This window comes from Oryctolagus cuniculus, chromosome 15 (genome assembly GCF_051225735.1).
Source record: "Oryctolagus cuniculus isolate XC-2025 breed Fujian yellow rabbit chromosome 15, ASM5122573v1, whole genome shotgun sequence".
Classification (NCBI taxonomy): domain Eukaryota; kingdom Metazoa; phylum Chordata; class Mammalia; order Lagomorpha; family Leporidae; genus Oryctolagus; species Oryctolagus cuniculus.
In genome coordinates this window covers 41,548,714-41,570,117 of record NC_142881.1, presented here as the reverse complement: position 1 = coordinate 41,570,117, position 21,404 = coordinate 41,548,714, and the positions used below count along the sequence as shown (strand labels likewise).

Here is a 21,404-nt window from a genome sequence, read left to right as displayed (position 1 = left end):
GATTTATTTCTTTAGAAAATTGTCCAACTTTTACATATGTTCAAAGATGATAGTTGTTTCATCAAAATTATTTTGCATAATCTACTCTGAAACAAAATATGAGGTATATTTGTGTGAGTTGAAGGTATACTGTTGAAGATCATACAGGTGTGTGATATTCATTTTGCTTTGTTTAGTGTTCTGTCCCCCAAAAGTCACCTAGATATTCATTTCAATGCTAACAGATGTTAAATAAATTATTAAGATACATTTAAGGGCTGGCACTGTGGCATAGTGGGTAGGACCACCACCTGCAGTGCCGGCATCCCAAATGGGCACCGGTTCAAGTCCCGGCTGCTCTACTTCCAATCCAGGTCTCTGCTATGGCCTAGGAAAGCAGTGGAAGATGGGCCAAGTCCTGGGGACCCTGTACCCACATGGGAGACAAGGAAGAAGCTCCTGGCTCCTGTCTTCTGATCGGTGCAGCTCCTGCTGTTGTTGGGAGTGAAATATCAAATGGAAGATCTCTCTCTCTCCCTCCCTCCCTCTTTCTCTCTGCCTCTGCCTCTCTGAGACTTTGCCTTTCAAATAAATAAATAAATAAATAAATCTTTTTTTTTTTAAAAAAAGACACATTACAATCTTTAGAATCTATGTCTGCACACTATTACTTCCTTCACAAAATAGGTGTCTTAAGGGACTGCACAGTATTAAAAAAAATTGCTGGTTTTGATTAGACTTTTGTTTTGTTTAAGGATAGTATTACATTTTTAGGTTGTATTTGTTGTCACATATAATTTACATTTACAGCCTTGATTTGCAAAATTGAATCATATTTTCAAAGTGTGTTTATTTATATTCTGTTTCATTCACAAAAGAAGAAGGGTATTTTTGAAATGCATAGTCTCTCACTTGAAAATATAATCATTGTATTTCTTGTGAAGAAGTCCTTTATCCAGATAAGTTACAATAATATTTTATTTTTAAAAAGGTATTAATTTTATTTACTTGAAAGACAGACTGACAGAGAATGGGAGAGACAGAGAGAGAAATCAATCTTCCAACCAGAGTTTCACTCCCCAAATGGCTACCACGGCTGGGGCTGGGCCAGGCTGAAGCCAGGAGCCCAGAACTCCATTAATGTCTCACACATGAGTGGCAGGGGCCCAAATACTTGAGCCATCTTCTGTTACCTTCCCAGGTGCATTAGCAGGAAGCCTGATTAGAAGTAGAGTAGCTGAGACTCAAACTAGCACTGCAACATGGGATGTCGGTATATCACACAAGTGGCCTAACCCACCATGCCACAATGTTGACTCCATAATAATATTTTAAATTTTGTCAGTAAAAAGAAGCAAAACTGACAAGCTTAGCAGCTCCTTATATTTACAAAAGGATCATAAAGATATCCTTGAACAAGTGTTGTAATACTTACAGAGTCTTGTTCAAATCAAGATGACTTTTTATGTGTAAACTGGTATCAAAATGTCTAGTGATTTGCTGGTAAATAAGCTCTCTGGAAACCAAAAATATAGCAGCTCTGATTGTAGTATTTGCCAGTTTCTCTGGTATAAACATACACACCACTAACATCTGATAGATATTTTATTGAAGTGGTTCCACCAAAGAATATTTACATGTGCATCTCTAAACCCACAAACATCCATGCATCTATACAAATGTACAAACTTTGATTCTTCCTCCTAGTATACAAACAGCCCTGAGAAGTACCACTTTTCTCCTAGGGTGTGGCACAGACAGGCGGCCTCTCTATAATGTGGAACAGCTAGGAAGAGAGCAGGATCTTTCAGATGGCTCTGAACCTCTTCTTCAGGAGTGACAGACTTTGAAACATCCATTATTTGACTGCAGTAGAGATTCCAACAATCATAATGTCTCCCCCCGAAGGGTTATGGCCATGGTGATCTCCAGTGAGTAAACCATATGATAAATAAAAAAGCTCTTCGAAGACATTAAGCACGGTGACCAGAATCAACACCATAAAATGGTGGCATCCAGGGTGAGTGGCCCAGAGACCAACAGTCCCAGGTAGGAATGGAATCCAGCACTTCAGCTTTGTCTATGCCCCATGATTGAGGATCAGGATGCTTTCCTTAGCATGAATTCAATCTGGGAAAATTTCAGTCTCTGTGCAATATCCAGTGAGCTCTCGCCATGCTGAGGAGAAAAAAGAAATTAAAACTGTTTATTTCCAATAGAGTCAAATGTGAATGTGAAAGATCTGATCAACTGTTCAGAATGATTAACTCTCAGGCATGGTAAGGACTTTCAATGCCATTCAGTCCTAACAGCAACAGGATAACTTTAATCCTTAACGAGGACAATTAATTTTCCTGTTATTAATTTCAGAAACAGTGAACTTAGTTCTAACGTCTAAATTAGAAAACTATGCTGTCAGGAGGACCAGGACCCACAAATGCATGCCTTACTCCCTTTTTGTTTTGTTTTGAGATTTATTAACTTACCTTATTCTTTATCGTGGGGTCTGCATGGGCTCCCAGGAGCAGAGGGATAAGAGTCAGGTTTTTCATTTCACAGGCGTAATGTAATGCAGTGTAGCCATACTGTAACACAAAAGGCCAACCTCATAGCTCATCAATCAGGATCTCCGCTACAGCACGTGGCTTCCTCAGCTAAGCGAGGCAGTCTGCAAACTATCAATGAGCAACTCTATTTCTTAGACTTAAAAACTTTTCTTCTTTGAACTGGGAAACTGACCTAGCAGTTGAGATGCTTGCATCCCGCACTCAGAGTGTCTGGGTTTGATTCCAGGTCTGGTGCTTGACTCCACATTCCTGATAAATAACTGGGAAAATATCCTAGAGAAATTTTCATCATTGGTATAAATCTTAAGTCCTTGAATCTGAATTAAAAGATCAAGAAAAGCCTTCACAAATCTTTAATAATCTGTTAATACATTTCAAAGTTACCCAGGAGAATAATGAGGCACACTAGTAGTCTATCCAAGTCCATCTAAAAGTTCTATTTGAAATAAAAGGAAATGGGACTGGCATTGTGGCATAGCAGATAAGGCTGCCACCTGCAGTGCTGGCAACCCACATGGGCGCTGGTTCCCGTCCCGGCTGCTCCACTTCTGACCCAGCTCTCTGCTATATCCTGGGAAAGTAGTGGAGGATGGTCCAAGTCTTTGGGTCCCTGCACTCATACGGGAGACCTGGAAGAAGCTCCTGGCTCAGGATCAGTGCAGCTTCAGCCGTTGGAATCATCTGGGGAGTGAACCAGTGAATGGAAGACTTCTCTCTCTGTCTCTACCTCTCTCTGTAATTCTGTCTTTCAATTAAATAAATAAATCTTTTAACAAAAAAAGGAAAATGCTACATATATATGTATTTCACAATCTCTCTCTCTCTCCCTCTCTCGGGCAAATACCACAAACTGCCTCCATGTAAACATGATATCAATATTAGCAAAAAATAAACAATGTAAGTAATGAATAGAAACAGAGATGGGGACATTTTCTCTATCACAGAACAATGGTCACACACACACAGGCGTGGGTACACAGAAATTAGGCATCATGAATATAATGTTATTTTCTTAGACTCAAATTTCAACATGCCCACTTTTTCAATAAAGAACTGATAACATAAAATTTTATTCAATAAACATAAGAAAACAAAATATCATCAAAATAAATAAACTCCTAGCCCCTTAGGACCATGTAAGGGAGGAAGATGCCTGCAGGAGCACAGAAGGAGAGATGTAATGGAAACCTTACATCCGGAAACAGGCAGAGGCTAGCTGACATTTGCCATCAGTGCTCTGAGTGTCAGGGTTTTCTTTAACTTCTTATCTCATCTATCTTTAGCTAACCAAGGGGACCTCTTTTATCAGTGGGCTACGATCTCACATTGGGATCTAGCTGCAGTAGCAGCTGCTAACATTCAGTGAGTGCTTACTATTTACCACTCTGCAAAGTGCTTCAGATGAGCCAGGCCTATATCAATACCCCCATTTTACAGATGAGGAAACTGAGCATTGAATAAGTTTATAATGTGCCAAAACACACAGTTAAGAAGTGGGAAGCCTAGTTACACATAGGTGTCATGACTCCAATTTCTTGACTACTGAGGATGGCATTTTGCTGTCAGGTCTTGCATCAGACTTCACTTCTCACAAACAGTAAAGTCAGCTTTATGAAACATGTCCTATCATCAATAAAAGATTTCACAGGTGTAAATTTAGTGGAAGAACATAAAGAATCTCAAGGTCACCGGACAGCAGAGGGAAAAAAAAAAATGTAAAGCAAGCAACCTTACAGACGACCAGAAAACTGCCTACAAAGACCATGTTGAGTGGTTTTTAAGTGGCTAAAAATACAAACTTACACAGTCAGTAGCATTAACTTCAACACCAGCATCAAGCAGCATCCGTACAAGAGCCTCATTCTGCTTCGTCTTTGATACCTGTTACAAACAGCAAGTGTAACGGAGGTTTATTTACAAGCATTTTCTTCATTTTGTGTCCACAGACCGCATTTTAACCCCAACACTCTCACACACCTGTGTGTCTTTTTAAAATTTTCCTGACCTCCTCAGCCCCTCTGAGTATCTGTGAAAGCCACAGTGCTCAGGGTGTGTTCCCAGAACAGCAGCATTGGCACCTGGGAACCTGTTAGGAATGCACACTCTCAGGCCCCAGCCCGGACCAGATCCTGTAGAAGATCCGTCACAGTACCTGACTGCCCGAACTTCCTCAAAACTCGTCAGTAACTCCCCATCTCTCTGGAGACAGCCACAGACTCCTCATCAAGGCCTACAAAGCCCTGCTCTGGCCCTAGTCGTAGCCTCTCTCTGCACACCTCCTGGCTCACTCTGCTGTAGCTGCACTGGCCTTGGATAGTTTTATGTTCCCATCAGGTTCTCCACTGCCAGAGCACCATTGCCCAGGATGCTTCCCTCGACCCTCTCCCTGCTCTGCCTGGCAAATTCATCTTTCACATCTCCGTCCACGCCTCTCTTCCTTCCTGACCAGGAGACATTCCTTTCTCATAGGCTCTCATCGCCCACCACCTCTTGGTATCAGCTGTCTCACGGCAGTTTCACAAGTGTGATGCCATTCGATCGATGGCTGTCCTCACCTCACCACCCCTAACTCTCACTATGGCTATTTTGGTCACAACTGTGTCCTTGACTCCTAGCACAGTGTCTGGCACACAATAGCTCCCGAATATTCCCACGTTGAAGGATTAAACAAATGAATGACCTGAGCTCGGGCTCCTCAGAAATCCACTTGACCTTTCCAGTCCTGTGAGATTCTGAGCATCTGCCAGCTGAAGGCTTCCCCCAACGTCCAGTCACCTGAGGAAGCAAAGCTCTCCCTGCTCAGGCGGCACAGCCTGGAGGTCAGCCCCTCCTCACCTGGGAGACCGCCTCCAGTCGTCCTCTCTCCGTGTGCATCCTCCCTGTACCAACTTCCAAACTGCCTCTCTCCTCCACCCCTCTCTGCAGTAACTCAGTCATCCCTGGCCCTTTCACCGATCGTCTCCTCTCATGTCGCCGTTACCGTAGATTTCTCAGATTTACGATTCCAGGCTCTGACAATAAGCAGGGTGTGTGTGCTGTCAGGGGAGGACTGTGCATTGCACTCAGTCATTTTCCCCAGGCTTCTAAGTATCAGGACCTCTTGGAAAGCTGATTGTGTCAGTAAATTCTGAAAGAGCCTCTCTAATCAGAGTCGTGATCTGTTTTCCTCCAGAATCTCAAAAGATGTTTGTAAATGAGCAGGATTCCCCCGCTCCCAAAGTGCAAATGTTCAGATGATGTGTGTTAAATACACCATGGATTGTTTTATTTTATGTTTATGTATTTAATCTTTATTTGAGTGTCAGAGAGAAAGAGAGAGAGAGAGAGAGAATGCCCATTTGCTGTTTTACTCCCTAAATATCCACAATAGCTAGAGTTAGGCTTCAGCCAGGAACTTAATCCATGTCTCCCACGTGGGTGCAGGAACTCAATTACTTGAGCCATCACCACTGCTTCCCAAAGTCTGTGTTAACAAGAAGCTAAATTCAGGAGCTGGATCCGGGAATCAAACCCAGGTACTGTGATACAGGGTGCCGGCAGCTTGACTGGTTTCTTTCTTTCTTTTTTTTTTTTTTTAAGATTTATTTATTTATTTGAAAGAGTTACACAGAGAGAGAAGGAAAGGCAGAGAGAGAGAGGTCTTCCATCTGCTGGTTCACTCCCCAGTTGGCCAAAACGTCCAGTGCTGTACTGATCCGAAGCCAGGAACCAGAAGCTTCTTCCGGGTCTCCCACTCGGGTGCTGGGGCCCAAGGACTTGGGCCACCTTCCATTGCTTTTCCAGGCCATAGCAAAGAACTGGATCGGGTCTTGAACCGGTACCCATGTGGAATGCCAGCATTGCAGGAGGTGTCTTTACCTGATACGCCACAGCGCTGGCCCCTTGACTGGTTTCTTAATTGCTAAGCTAAACACCTGCTCTACACACTGTGAAAATTTTTAAGATCTCTTCACAGTCATTAGCAAATAATTTATTAGCAAATTAAAGTTTCACCTTTGTCTCACCATAAATCCAATCATCGAAGTCAGCATTATCACATTTAATTATAATTCTCCAGATTCTGTAACATTTAATCCCCAAAGAAGTAATATTTTTGACTTGCAGACCTTGTTCTGGAACTCATGTTAAGATAGATTACTAATGGGAGCCAGTGCTGTGGCTTAATGGGTAAAGCCTCTACCTACAGTGCCAGCATCTCATATGAGCGGCAGTTCGAGTCCCGGCTGCTCCACTTCCAACCCAGCTCTCTGCTATGGCCTGGGAAAGCAATAGAAGATGGCCCAAATCCTTGGGCCCCTGCACCCACGTGGGAGACCCAGAAGAGGCTTCTGGCTCCTGGCTTTGGATTGGTCCAGCTCTGGCTGTTGTGGCCACTTGGAGAAGATTGTCTCTGTCTCTCTCTCTCTGCCTCTGCCTCTGGCTTTCAAGTAAATAAATAAATCTTAAAAAAAAAAAAAAAAAGATAACAGATGCATAAGTTACTCTGGCAGAATAACTGAACTCTAGCCTCTTTACAGCTGATAGATAGGCCATGGCCATTAGTTGAGTCATTTCCCAAAAGTGGAACCGGCTGGGGGCAGGCATGTGGCCCAGCAGGTTATGTTGGGGATGCCCACGTGCCACACGGGAGTTCAAGTCTCAGTTATTCTGCTCCCAGTCCAGCTTGGTGCTAATGCATCCTTTGAGGCAGTGGATGATGGCGCAAATGCTTGGCCTTTTTGAGGTAAATAAAAAATAGACAACTTTTTTAAAAAGTGGAACTGGCCATAAGGCAAACAAGATGGAAACAAAAGTGCAGACCTATCACTCTATTTGAAAGAGAAACAAGGGGCCTGCGCTGTGGCTCACTTGGTTAATCCTCCGCCTGCGGCGCTGGCATCCCATATGGGGCACCGGATTTTGTCCCAGTAGATCCTCTTCCTGTCCAGCTCTCTGCTGTGGCCCGGGAGTGCAGTGGAGGATGGCCCAAGTGCTTGGGCCCTGCACCCCATGGGAGACCAGGAGGAAGCGCCTGGCTCTGGCTTTGTGCCGGCCGTAGCGGCCATTTGGGGGGTGAACCAACGGAAGGAAGACCTTTCTCTCTGTCTCTCTCTCTCACTGTCTGTAACTCTACCTATCAAATAAAGAAAGAATATTTTTTTAAAAATAAAATAAAGAAAAAGAGACAAAACAAAACAAAGAACCCCTAAGCTTCAACTTCTGTTCAAAAGATAATTGCCTTCTTACAACAACTGCGTATTTATTTATTCTGGGAAATTACTCTCTGCCAAATATTCATTCAAGCATGTATTAAATCCCATTAATAAATCCATCCAAGTGAAATATGGGCTTTAAATCTCAATAAATATCGTCTGTGTGTGTCAGCTTCTAGATGCAAATACCTTGAAATCTGTTGTTTTTAATTCACCGCATGGTGTGTCCTTAAAAATCAGAAAGATTTTCAGAAAAATATATAAAAAAATATAAACTCCTCTTACAAAATAGGAAAGCCAAGGGAATTTTTTTTAACATTTAGAATTTTTGTGCTTCCTTTGGATGATTCTTAGTCACGACTAATTTTTTTCTGGCTTCTCCCCTTTTTTTCTTTAATTACCAGGTAATAATTGTCCACGCTTATGGGTGCAGGGTGGCATTTCAATGAAGATATACCACATGTGCTGATCAACTCAAGATCACTAGCCTCTCTACCTCCTTATCACTTTTTTAAGTTTGGCATTTTTGAACTCTAAATTATTTTTGTAAATAAAACATTGCACAGATTATTTTACCATTGGTGAACTACTTTTGCAACCTTTCTTGTTTTACTTCAATCACGGCATTGCATGTATTTTGGAAATCTCAATTATAGAGTAGAAGGCAAGGACTTACTTTATTATTTATTATTTCTTGACAACATCTGACTCACCTAGCAAAACTTCATGAGTTACGCATGGCTCTCCCACACACTGCCGTTTGACCCTAACAAGCGTTATACTCACCATGAGGAAGTACCCAATGAGCAGGACAGGCATCAGGAGGATGATGAGCAGATAATCAAAGAAGGTAAATCTTTTCTTCACAGCATAATGCAAGCAGGTTCTCTCTTTCTAGAAATTAAGAAAAAGATTTTTATTAATAAAACATTGAATTTCAGATTCTATATATACAGATTATCATTATAAAGAGTTTAGTTTGTGCTTTTTACATTTTGTTTTTAGTTAATACATAAATATTGTATAGATACATGGGGTACTATGGGATATATGGATGTACATATATATATTCCATTATGTTCAAATCAGGGTAAACAGGTCTTTCTCCTCGTGGCACTTCTTCCTGTGGGGTCTGTTTGGTTAATAAACTCAGGTATCCATCGACCAGAATACTGAACACAACCCAGTGTAAAGGAAAAGCCAGGCAAGAGCCACTGAAAAAGTGAGAGGTGAAGTACACATTCTATGAGTCACCAGAAGACAGATTCTCACACTCAGTTTTGGGAAAAAATAATAGACAATGATACAGGCATAGTACTGAAGCGAGTATGAAAAGCTATGTCTTAATTATGTATGCTATATGCTTATTCATTTTGTGGTATGATTATAGAAAAATCTCATCCACGTGGTACTTTTCCTATGCTTCTCCATGCACACAAGCAGAGCCAGAAGAATACAATTAAATTCTTCAAATATGTGACTATCTGTCAGGTCAAAGACTTAGATTCAAGGGGCTGCCATAACCTCATAGTCAAAGGTGGAGAGAATCATGCACAGATAAATATAATGCAAACCAGGCTATCGTATAACAGGAATATCAGTCAATTCAATAAGAGGAGAAGGCAGGCAAGAGAGAAAAGGGGAGATTAATTTCCATTTGGTTGAGGTACTGTTCTTCCATAAGGACATTTTTTATGTTTCCTAAGGTATATATATAGCCTATAAAAATTTTGAAAACTGGCTGAGAATAGAATGACACCATCCATTATCAAACAGTTTTGGGTTAACTGTTGACATTTTGCTGTTTTCTTCTTAAATGTGTATGTGTGGAATTTTAAAATGTAGGACCATAGTGCATATGCAAAATTATATATTGTTTTTTTTTCTTTCAGTTTAGAAATACATGTTTAGAACATGTACATTTCCCAAGCCATTCAATATTTTTAAATATTCAAGGGTAATTCGTAATGGAAAATGGAATTGAAAGGTAAAAGTGATTTTCCACATGCTTTCTGAAGTCCACCTTGTAATTATAATGACCACATGGCTTTCTATTGAATGCAGCAACTCTAATTCACTTAGCCAAACCTTACGTATTAGACATCTCAAGTTTTGAACTTCCTACTTTTATGAATAGTTTTTGCCTGAACATCTGTGCTCACAAAACTTTGTCAACATTCATAAATTTGTCTTTTACTTAAGTTTCTAAAAATAGAATTCTGGGCAAAAAAGGTATTAATACTTTTCATATTGTGCTATCAAATTGTGCTCCAGTAGGAGGATAATTTAAGTATGCTTCCTGATCAACACTTAATTTTCTCATTAAATTCTGACCAACTTAACAGACCAGAAAACCAGCAAACACAAAAGAAGTATCTTTATGTTTTCATTTCCGTTGCTTTCTACAGAATCCACATTTTCTATAGTGTGGGCTTCGGCATCACCAGCAGAGCTTTTTGTGTGTTAGGTTTCCAGGTCTTTGTTTAGTACTTAACACAGAAACATATTGCTTGTCGGCCTTTTGGCTAAGATCAAGTGTAGTATCTGTTCTTATCAGTTTAACACAGAAACAGCTTTACAAAATTAGAAGCACTTCTTTGAATTACTAAATTTACAAACACTGATATTTGGGAAACACTAATATTCAAATGTTAAAAGATCAGGAAATATTTGAAAAGTAGACTGCAAACCAAAAGCTTCTTCAGATGAAATCCCTATTAATCTAAAGAATTCACTAAAGTCATTTTCATGATTTTTATGATACCAAAGAGGAGCCAAACAGGCTGGCTGAGGTTCTTCTCTTAGAAGCAGAGATAAGGGGGCCTTCACAGGCCTGCCCCTGGTCTGTCAAATACTCCAGTCCCTCAGCTGCCGAGTGAGCATGGTTCTTGCGTGGGATCTAGAATTGTCACACATCTGTCTTGGGCACTACTGATCACATTGCTAAACACCTGGTTCCTCAGCTACATTATAGAAAGATATGTCATATTCTACTAGGATACCTTTATGTTAAATTCAGCACAGGGATGATTTGAGCTTAAATGCAACAAAAGAAAATAATAAACATGAACCAGAAAGTCCAGTAGTGATCAATTTTCTGATAATGCATTGTTATTTTCAATGAGCTAGTCTTTAAATTGACTTGGAAGGGGTAAGTGGCGCTCTTTAGGCTGTTTTTCTCACCCAATGCGTATGAGTGAATATAGGAAACTCCTAATTACTGCAAAAAATGATATCCAATATGTTCTCAGGATAACTTAAACGTTTGCCTTTGCTAAGATGCCGATGTAAGATGCTGAGAAGGAATTCTGCAAGGATATTTGCAGCAATGCACGCATGGTCCTGAAGGCTGCACAAGAGCTCCTACTGCATCTTTAAGCACATTCTCTACACTTTTCTGTGCAACTTCAAAAAGCCTCTGGTTCATGGGCCTATCTGTCTTTGGTCAACTTCTCAGTAGCATTCTGCAAGCCTATCACAGGATCTCCTGGAGATCAGGACATCAACCTAGTCAATAAAGACATAAACAGCGGTATTGCATCACAAAGTCAATATTTCTTTTTATGCAAGTCTTTCCCATTATTTTTTCTTAGTAGCAAGAAAGGGGAGGTGGAAAGAAAAGGGAAGAAAGGAAGAGGAAAGAGAATTAAGAGGAAAAGAGGAGAAGAAGCTCCACGTGGACCATACTCTTCCTCCTCAGAAGCACAGACACAATTCATCATAAAATATACCTCTATGGAACTATGCTTCATTTTGCATTTTAGCTTAACAAAATGTCATTGATATGTATCAGGCTCTCTAAAGTAAGGTAAAAAAAAGAACTGTCAATATGAGGAGCTACTAGTAATGAAAAATGGCTTTCAGCACCTTCAGTGATCAAGAAGAAAGGAGTGGTCATGGACGATCACACTCTGCACTCATGGATCACAACCCTACCTGGTTTCTGAGGTTCACGTTCGCATTTCTTTTTAAGAGGAAGGAAACAATTCTCGTGTGTCCCCGCCTGCAAGCACAGATCAGAGGAGTGTCTCCATTGAAGCCATCTTGAACGTTGACATAGTGGTTGTCCTCTCTCACCCACCGCCACACTTGACCAAAGTCATTCTGATAGGCCGCCTGGCAGATGGGCTGAGTAAAGAAAAACAAAAACAAAGCTTGAAATCTAATCATAATTATAGGGCAGGTATGTGGTACAGCAAGTTAAGCTGCCACTTGGGACACCTGTATCCCGGGTGCCTAGATCTTGAGTGCCTAGATGTGAGTCCTCCCTCTACTTCCTATCCAGCTTCCTGCTAAAGCTGCTGGGAAGCAGTAGGTGATGGTGCAAGTGCTTGTGTCCCTACCACCAAACACAGGAGACCCAGCTGGAGTTGCTGGCTCCTGGCTGCAGCCTAACCTAGCTCCATATTTTGTGGGAATTTATGGAGTGAACCAGCGGATGGAAGACCTCTCTCTTTTTCTTTTACTCTGTTTCTCTGCCTTAAAAACAAATTTTTAAAAAGAAATATAGGCATAATCAAACCACAAGAATAAAAATTCATTACCTAATAACTTATAACTATTTCTAAATTGCAATATATTGCTTTGTAATTAGAATTTTGGGTGTCAGTTTTGCTTGCCTTAAGTCTAGAATAAGCATAAGCCCACAAGGAACCACTTAGATTTTCCTAAATTGCTTGGCATCCAGAAGAGTTCATCAAATGGATGAATTAATGAGTAAATGGAAGAAGTACAACAAATTTGACTAAGTAAGGAAACTGCGTATTGTGTTCATGAATATATGGGCCAGCCAGAAAAGCAGGATATTGCTAAAGCTAAAATGGATGTATAGGGAGGAATTTAAGATAGTACTGACAGAACAATACCTCCATGGCCCCAGGATTCAAAGAATTCAGCACAGTGGAAAACACAGGCTTTAGGCGAATAACATACAAATAACAAATTATGTAAGTAACCATAATTGAATAAGTTTTTATAGAAAACATTATAAAGAGCTTTGCAATGTCAATAGTAAGACCTAAGCTGGCATCATCCTGACAAATTTCCCCCTCTGCCCCAGCCCTTCTGAACTTCTGTTCTCCAAATACCCACTGTTTCATTCCTTCCATCTGATTCTCTGCCTTGACTCCACAAAATACTTCCATAACTCCTTATCTGTAATAGTTCATATAGTAATCTAGCTTTCAAGATTATCTTTAAAAATCAAGAGGTTTGACAACATTGGACCCACATTCCCACAAGACACCAAATAACTTTTTTTAAAGATTTTATTCGTTTTTTTCAGAAGCAGAGTTACAGAGAGAGGGGGAGACAGAAAGAAAGGGCTTCCATCCACTGGTTCATTCCCCAAATGACTGCAATGGCCAGAGCTGGGCCAATCCAAAGCCAAGAGCCAGGAGCCTTCTCAGGATATTCCAGGCGTGTGCAGGGGAAGAAGCACCTGGGCCATCTTCTATTGCTTTCCCAGGCCATTAGCAGAGAGCTGGATCTGAAGTGGAGCATCCTGGACACAAACCAACACCCAGAGGTGATGACAGCATCACAGGCTTATCCCACTACAGCACAGCACCGGTTTCCAAATAACTGACGCTTAGTGGGCAGAGGTTACAATTCTCCACAGTCCCCGCCACTCCCAACTGCATCACACCTGGCCCATTTTCCTCATTTATAAATGTTTACTGCCTGGCCTGAACTTCCAGAATAAAGACTCTCTTTTTTTTTTTTTTTTTTGACAGAGTTAGACAGTGAGAGAGACAGAGAGAAAGCTCTTCCTTCCATTGGTTCACCCCCCAAATGGCCGTTATGGCCAGTGCTGCGCCGATCAGAAGCCAGGAGCCAGGTGCTTCCTCCTGGTCTCCCCTGCAGGTGCAGGGCCCAAGCACTTAGGCCATCCTCCACTGCCTTCCCGGGCCACAGCAGAGAGCTGGACTGGAAGAGGGGCAACCGGGACTAGACCCCACCGCAAGGCGGAGGATTAACCTAGTGAGCCACGGCGCTGGCTCTCAAGAGTCTTTTTGAGGATGTTCAAACTCCACTGAGATTTAATTAAAGAGAGAAAGAGGAAAAGGTGGAACATATTCCTGCAAGAGTCACTCGGGGCTTTTAAAGATTCCTTAATTTCACTTGAGAAATATTACTTAAAATATTAACCTGTTCTCTTTCATCATTCCTAGGCTTCTCAGGTACTGAACACGGAACTTCTGTTTTTGAAAAGCAGAGCGTCTTCCTGCCTCAGTTGAAACAGGCGAGCCACCCATTCATTTCCCTGCTAAAAAGAGTCTCTGCTGTTATGAACTACTTCCACTAGGAGGCAGCTCATTGTCAAAAAAGCACCGCAGCGTACTGAAGGGAAGAGAAAAAGGTTGGTTGAAAATAGAAATGAGCGGCCGGCGCCGCGGCTCTGTAACAGGCTAATCCTCCTCCTTGCGGCGCCGGCACACACACCGGGTTCTAGTCCCGGTCGGGGTGCCGGATTCTGTCTCCCTTCCAGGCCAGCTCTCTGCTATGGCCCGGGAAGGCTGCACCCGCATGGGAGACCAGGAGAAGCACCTGTCCTGCCTTTGGATGAGCGCGGTGCGCCGCCGGCCATTGGAGGATGAACCAACCGGAAAAGGAAGACCTTTCTCTCTGTCTCTCTCTCTCTCACTGTCCCACTCTGCCTGTCAAAAAAGAAATGAGAAAGAGGAAGGGGCTGTCCATTTTGGGTTGCGGGAAAAACTGGTATGCATCATTCTGATCCTCAGTTCCTAGAACTTCGAGGCACCTTGAGCTTAGAAGAAACAGAAACACACTGGAGACATTAAGACTCCATTGCCCTTCCACCTACCACCATGGGATGACAGTGCAAGAAGACCCTCCCCAGACGCCAGCCCTCCACTGGTGGACTTCCCATCCTTTAGGACTGTGAGCCAATGAATTCTTCTTCATTATAAACCATCCAGTCGGTGCTGTTTGGCTACAGCAGCACAGAATGGACTAAGACAGTATCATTAGCAATCAAGTCTCCAAGCAGACCGTGAGCTACACAAGGGCAGGTATTGCGCCTATTCTTGTCCATCTTTGTATGAACAGCATCCAGCATAGTGTCTGACATATAGCAGGCATTCAATATGTATTTGATAGGTGAATGGATAAATTAAGAGATGTGCTAGCCCTTACTGAGTACCAAGCTATTTCACTTGGCCTCATAATAATCCTACAAATAAACAGTATGATAATACCTTTCTTGCAAAATGAGACTAAAACATGTTGTCTTCCTTGCCCAAAGTCACTCAATTCATAACTGAAAGGGCTAGGAATCATCAAGCGGCATGACTTCTGAATGTATACATTTTTTTTACCTCTGTTTCAGCTTTGAAAATCAGCCTTCCAAATATCTTCTGGCTACAAGACTTTGTCTTTGAGACTTGCACTCACATTAAGCTACAGTTCACACTAGGGATAAACAGCAGTCCTCTTCTGCCATGGGCCTGCAGATGCTTCTTATAAACCCAGATTCTTTCCACTCAAACTGTCCTCAAATAAGCAATAGCTCCCAATGGGTTTTTAAAAAGTCATGGACAGAGAGGCTGTAGGAAAAACCAAAAGATGTAACCCAAAAGCAAAGGATAGAAACTTACAATAAAAAGTCAGAAAGACATCCAGACTGGATCATTTATGACCCCTTTTTCATACAATGAGGGAGCAGAAGGCAGTATAGGAGGGCCTGAGTATGTTCTCTGTGAAAATAAGATGCTGAGATTAGAGGGAAATTTTTAGTAAGCTCAGCAGTGAATGCTGGCAAGTACCTAGTGGGGAGTATTGAAGTCCATCAACATTCTGCGATATTTCTAAATGAGATGGAGTAGTCAAGTGGGTACATATACAGGCTCTGGAAGCAAATGGTCTGTGTTCCAATGTCAACTCCACCACTTGACAGCTGTACTGTCTGGACCACTTACCTAAACTCTCTGCATCAGTTTCCTTCTTCACTGAATAATCACTCCTTTCCTGTTCTGTTCTGTAAGCATTAAATGCAGCTGGGTAGAAGAAACACTCAGCTCAAATGCAGCTCATAATAAGCCTTCAATTAGTGTCAGCTAGTCATAGAAGTATTAAAGTGTCAGGAGCCAATGAGGATGGTGAGGATGGTTATGAAAGAGCAGATAATTGCTCAAAGAGAGTGACAGTATAGAGAACAAATGTGGAAGCATCTGCATTACTACACAGAAGGATGAAGGATGATTCTGGCTTCAATGCCCATGCCAGGGAGAAAGAACAGATATACGGGATGGGGAGGACTTCAGACTGGCTGCAATTCTGAGCGGAAAGTGTGAACTCTGATCTCCATGCTTTATACTAATATGTATTTGTCATGAATAGATTTATGCACACAACTAGATAAGTAAGTAACATTGATGTTTAAATAGATGAACAGGTTAAAGAAATAGCAGATGTCACTGAGGATAGATGAGGCTCTACCTCTTCCTCAAGGTGGGGAGGACTTGGGACAGTCATAATGATAAGTGTCTAAGTGAAACGAATAAAAGTATGAACTTTCTTAGGGTCAATGCTGTGGTGCAGTGGGTTAAGCTGCCTTTTGCAGGGCCAACATCCCATATGGGCACCAGTTCAAGTCCCAGCTGCTCCACTTCCTATCCAGTTCCCTGCTAATGCACCTGGGAAAGCAGCAGAAGATGTCTTGAGTGCTTAGGTCCCTATCCAGCCATGTGGGAGACCCAAATGAAGCTCCTGGCTCCTGGCTTCAGCCTGGCCCAACCCTGGCTGTTGCAGCCATTTAGGGAATGAACTGGTATATGGAAGATCTTTCTCCCTCTGTCGCTCCCTCTTTTTCTCTGTTACTCTTTCAAATAAATAGGTTGTACAAATACACTGAAACTCTGCATTTGGCTCAGCCTACAGCACAGGTTTTTGGCCTTTTCAGCAAATCTGTGGATGGGGAAGAGCAGAGAAAATGAAGGAGCAAGGGACAAGGGTTAGGAAACATCTGTCAGCAAGGATAGTGAGTGAGTGAGTGGTTTACCATGGAATTCAGGCTGAATGGATGCCAACTGTAAAGCAGGAGATGAATGGAGTTGGAAAAAGAGAGGAGCAAACAGGCACACTGAGAAGGAGCAGAGCTGATCAGCACATGTGGTCTCAGAAGTCAAGTGACCTGGCAGCAGGCTGTGATGAGAGACATTACAGATATACTTTGTCCAGGCACGAGGAGCCAAGATGGCTGTGTTGAGAGGCTGATTTACAGTAGAGACCAAGGTCAAGAAAGGAGAACAAAGGTTTGTGGATATTGAGGTCAATCAAAAGGGAAGGGGAAATTGTGTTTTATGGAGGTGGAAGTGGGTCACAAAGTGTGTGGAGTAGAGATGAAAAAGTAGAAAAAGGGTCATGAGCAAAGATTTCAAGAGAGAAATTGATTCATGATCAAAAAGTGTCAGTGGTGTGCAAGGCGCAGATGGAAGCAACAGTCACCATCAGACAGATAAGATGATGCTTGGAAAAAGCCAGATTTCACTGAGGATCCAGAGGAAGATAGATCCGTAGGTGAGGAGGAGAAGGAATGTTTGTCATCAGTGTGTGTGTGTTCACATGGATTAACCTGGGAATGGCACTTGCTAGAACTGTGCTCTGAACAGCTTGAAAATCTGACATAGGACTGATTAACAGAGTGCGCTGTTAACTGTTAACTGGCAAACTCAGTTTTAACTCTAACATCTTCTATCCCTCTCCTTTTTGTTCATAATATTCCAGCTATTACTGGAGCATTCCATGCTCATTTCTGCCTTCAGATCTTTCCAATTGCTTATAAGCTACCTGGCTGATCTTCAGCTTGGCCAAATTAATTAGCAACCCACACATCATCTCCTCAGAGAGGCCTTTCCAGACTACTCCACCAAACATGATGGTCTCCCAGCCCAGGTACCCTCTATCACACCACCCTGCTTTATCATTTTAAGGTGTACTTTTCACTACAGAAACTAGGTATAATGCAGTGCTTGTCTGGCTGGACCAGCTGTATACTAAGCAAGGCCTTGTGCCTGCTCTCAGATCTTGGGTCAAGCATCTCCTTGCTCCTACCTTTGGACTACCTGCTTGGCACCCTTATGCCTTGCACCTTGTGCTTTCTATTCTGCAAGGCACAGTTCATGGTTCCTCTCCAAGATATCGCCTTAATCTCTCCCACCTGTGAAAAGAAGTATGCATGCCCTCAGGCAGGTTATTGGTTTTTGTCCAGAGAGTTTAGTGTGGACTCACCAACTAGATTGCAACCTTCCAGAAGTTAAACTTCTGTAGGGATAAGCAAGTAGAACATTATACAAATCACATGTTAACTGGTACATTGATCCCCATGACCTGACTGGGAAATAAGGCTAGGGAAGAAGTTGAGGTCTGGATGCCAATACCGATTGAGTATTCCTAATCCAAAATGTGTCTAAAGGCAAAGCTGCCTTAAAGCATCCGCATTTTTCAGTGTCATTTGCCCTCCATGTAATAGCACTTCCACAACTCCTCTCCCAAGGAAAAAACATAGAACTTTTCTTATATAAGACTGAGAGGAATCAATTCATTGCTCAATAGCCATCTCCATGCTGGAGCTCCATTCGTTCAAAATGTCCCATAAATTTTTCTGAGAGATACTCTTGCCAAGATGGGTGAAATGGGGAGGCAGAAAGGACCTTCCAAACAGGTACATAAATGAACAAGTGGCTGAAAGAGTGGCAGAAGGAGCTACCTGCAGAGCTGTTCATTCAAACATGCTTCGTGTGAAAGGTGTAACACAGGGCCACTGCAGAGCCCACAGGATTCTGGCCACAGCAATCACGAGTCCCCACTGATGTCATCCAGGTCAGCTGGGAGTTTTTACCACCAGAACTGTCCAGGCCTGACCTGGGGAAGAAACTCTACTTCCATTTGCTCCCTGGACACAACTGCAATCATCGCATTAAAGGGGGCATCTGGAGGAAATGAAAAGCAAAAGACAGTAGCTACTACTGGAAAAAGACAAGCCAGGAACAAAGTGGCAAGGAAGGGATTTAATGCTTATCTTTTCCTACCAGAAAGCAAGCTGGGTTTTCTCAGTGTTACCAGTTATTGCCATTTAGACCACAAGCTGAGAGTGATCTGCACACAGAAGCAGGAGATCCAATTAACCTCCTACTGGTGAATACCAGTGGTGACCAGCTCTTCAGAGTGAGCAATGTCAAAATCAGACTCCAAGTACAGCATCATCAAGCTGCATGGTCTGAGGATGCACATTCATGAAAACCTCTACTTTATTAACTGGAAGTGAATACTGGGTGCCGGTCCTCACCCAGTCATTTGGATTCCCGCATCCTGTTGTGCCTCCTGGGACTCACAGAGACTTCAGTCCGTGTCACTCCACTCCCAGCACTGCTGTCTCTGAGTAGCCACTCAATAAGAAGAGAGAGACCTAACATGCTGTGGAGTTCCCAGCCCCCTGGTGCCTGCTCCTGTTCGTGGACAAATAACTGACTCAGTACTGACTTGTCTCAGTGGCTCCTATGGACCAACTTGGTGATGGGACACCAGTGGTTGTATGAGAGCAGCAATGATGACTTGGCCCACCAGTTTGTTCTCGTGTTTTCTGTCGTTTTTGTTTCTTATTTTGATGCTGTTCTGTAATGGCTGTCATTCTGGGGAAATCCATGGCATAGATCTGGGTTCTCTAAATGAAGGCAAGGACTAAAAGGCCACCTACCTGTTCCATACTCAGTAGAAACCAACAATTTAAGAAGCCCTGTTACTACTCCTCACAATCCAGAACACTAGAAGCTCTGAAGTCACGGTGATGAAAAGCAGAGGATACTAGGAAAGCTTTCACCTCTCTGATGGGGAGAAAGTGGGGAGAAAGGGTGGAGGCAGGCTGGGTTCTGACTGCTGGAAACTAGCAAACCAGAAGCCCTGATGTTCCCTGACAACCTCAGACCACAGGCAAAGTGAGCATAGAGAAGAGAGGAAGTAGTGTTATATTTCTAAATGGACAACATCCAGTTCTAAAAGTGGGGGAGGGAAAGAAACATTTCTTGTGATATTCTTGTTTCATTAGTGCAACTACTCCCGCTTGGCTAATCTCACGCTACCATGCAGAGGTCATGGAACTCAGAATTGGGCAAAAACCCCTGTCACACACCAAATCAAGCAGACTGTAACGAGCTTCAGCCAGCTCCAGCACCCCAATAGAAACTGACATACATTCCTGTTGAGAAAACAGAGACCAGGCCTAAAAGACTTCCTGAGCAGAGAAAGCCAGTTAGGAATCGTAAGGGACCTTAACTTTGATTCATTTACAAACATAAACAAAACTTGAGCTATTACTTGTAAATTCTTAAAGAAAAATGAAGCATAGGGTAACAAATCTGAAACTGCCTGCCAACCTACAAACCTGGGGACTTTCCACCAGGATTGACCAAATCAGGGAAGTGTGCACCTGTAACCACGCAGACATTTTCTGTTCTTCCTTTTGCATTCCCTCCAAGGAGTACCCAAACCACTTCTGGTTTTTGATGCCCAATGTATGAATTACTCTTTGCTCAATAAATGCTTTATAGAGTTTTATTGTGCCTCTGTTTACTTTCTAATGCCCCAAGATTTCTATACTCTGTCTTTCCCAGAATAGGACAAGACCAACCTGGGGAAGGGCACAGGACTTGAACTCTTAGAAAGCCAAAGTCTCCAAACATTCGGTGGGCCCAGACAGGTGTTTTCATACTAAATATCAAAGTGTAGGTCTTTTTCAGAGAGAAGTAATAACTGTCATAATCGCTCCCATACGCATACACTGAGCTGCTTTTAGATGCCAACTATAAGGCTGAGCACCTCAGCAGCACTTCCTTTAACCTTTATTGCAATCTTGGAGCAGAGGTACTATGACCACAGCAGCCAGATAAGGAAACTGAGGTTTAAGAGCTATTTTTAACCAGTAAGTAGCAGAACTAGAATTCATACTCTGGTCTATCTGATTCAAGAACCAGGATTTTAACCCATTAAGCTTCTCCCCATCCTCATGCAACACTGTGCACTAAGTCATATTAAACAGCATTCACAAAATACCAGAAGTGTTTGGAGATCTCAGGCAATTTTTTCAATTCACTTGAACATATTTTGAGTGCCCAGTACTTGGCAGGACTATGATAGACTCTAGAGATACAGCGATGAAGAAAACCTAGTGAGAGCCACATGGGTAACACTGTAGTACTCTTCACATTCTGTAACAGTCCCTCCCCAGCAATCAGCATAGTTAACAAAATAATTAAAATCCCCTAAAATTCACCTAAAGAATTTGAGAACCCACATAAAAGTGAAGTTACAAAAGCAACCATAAATATTTCACATGCTTGGAAAATCATGATCTACAGGAAACAAAGAAAGTGGCTGATAATTCACACATTGAAAAGTAGTGGGGCCAGCACTGTGGCATAGCAGGTAAAGCCGCCACCTGAAGTGCCGGCATCCATATGGGCAATGGTTCAAGTCCCAACTACTCTACTTGCCATCCAGCTCTCTACTATGGCCTTGGATAGCAGTGGAAGATGGCCCAAGTCTTTGGGCCCCTGTACCCTACATAGGAGACCCAGAAGAAGCTCCTGGCTCCTGGCTTCAGATTGGCACAATTCCAGCCATTGTGGCCATCTGGGGAGTGAACCAGCAG

At 42.5% G+C, this 21,404-nt stretch overlaps 1 protein-coding gene and 1 pseudogene across 4 annotated transcripts in view; one reads left to right on the top strand and one right to left on the bottom strand.

Moving 5' to 3' along the window:
- Positions 1-1,566: 1,566 nt before the first annotated feature.
- ANKRD22 (ankyrin repeat domain 22) overlaps positions 1,567-21,404 on the bottom strand; it is a 29,244-nt gene continuing 9,406 nt past the window's right edge. Inside the window, exons 2-7 of one of the 4 annotated variants that reach the window (XR_011382383.2) lie at positions 11,675-11,866; positions 8,525-8,632; positions 5,227-5,321; positions 4,350-4,427; positions 2,466-2,564; positions 1,567-2,157 (exon numbers count right to left, since the gene is read on the bottom strand). Coding sequence is in view for 2 of the 4 variants with exons in the window: in XM_002718370.6 (XP_002718416.4) it covers positions 2,080-2,157; positions 2,466-2,564; positions 4,350-4,427; positions 8,525-8,632; positions 11,675-11,866 (555 nt within the window). In the remaining 2 variants the exon portion in view is untranslated. The remainder of the gene's footprint in view (positions 2,158-2,465; positions 2,565-4,349; positions 4,428-5,226; positions 5,322-8,524; positions 8,633-11,674; positions 11,867-21,404) is intronic. The other 3 variants (XR_016221615.1, XM_002718370.6, XM_089314069.1) reach the window with 3 other exon arrangements.
- On the top strand, positions 10,244-10,410 carry LOC127484295 (U2 spliceosomal RNA; annotated as a pseudogene).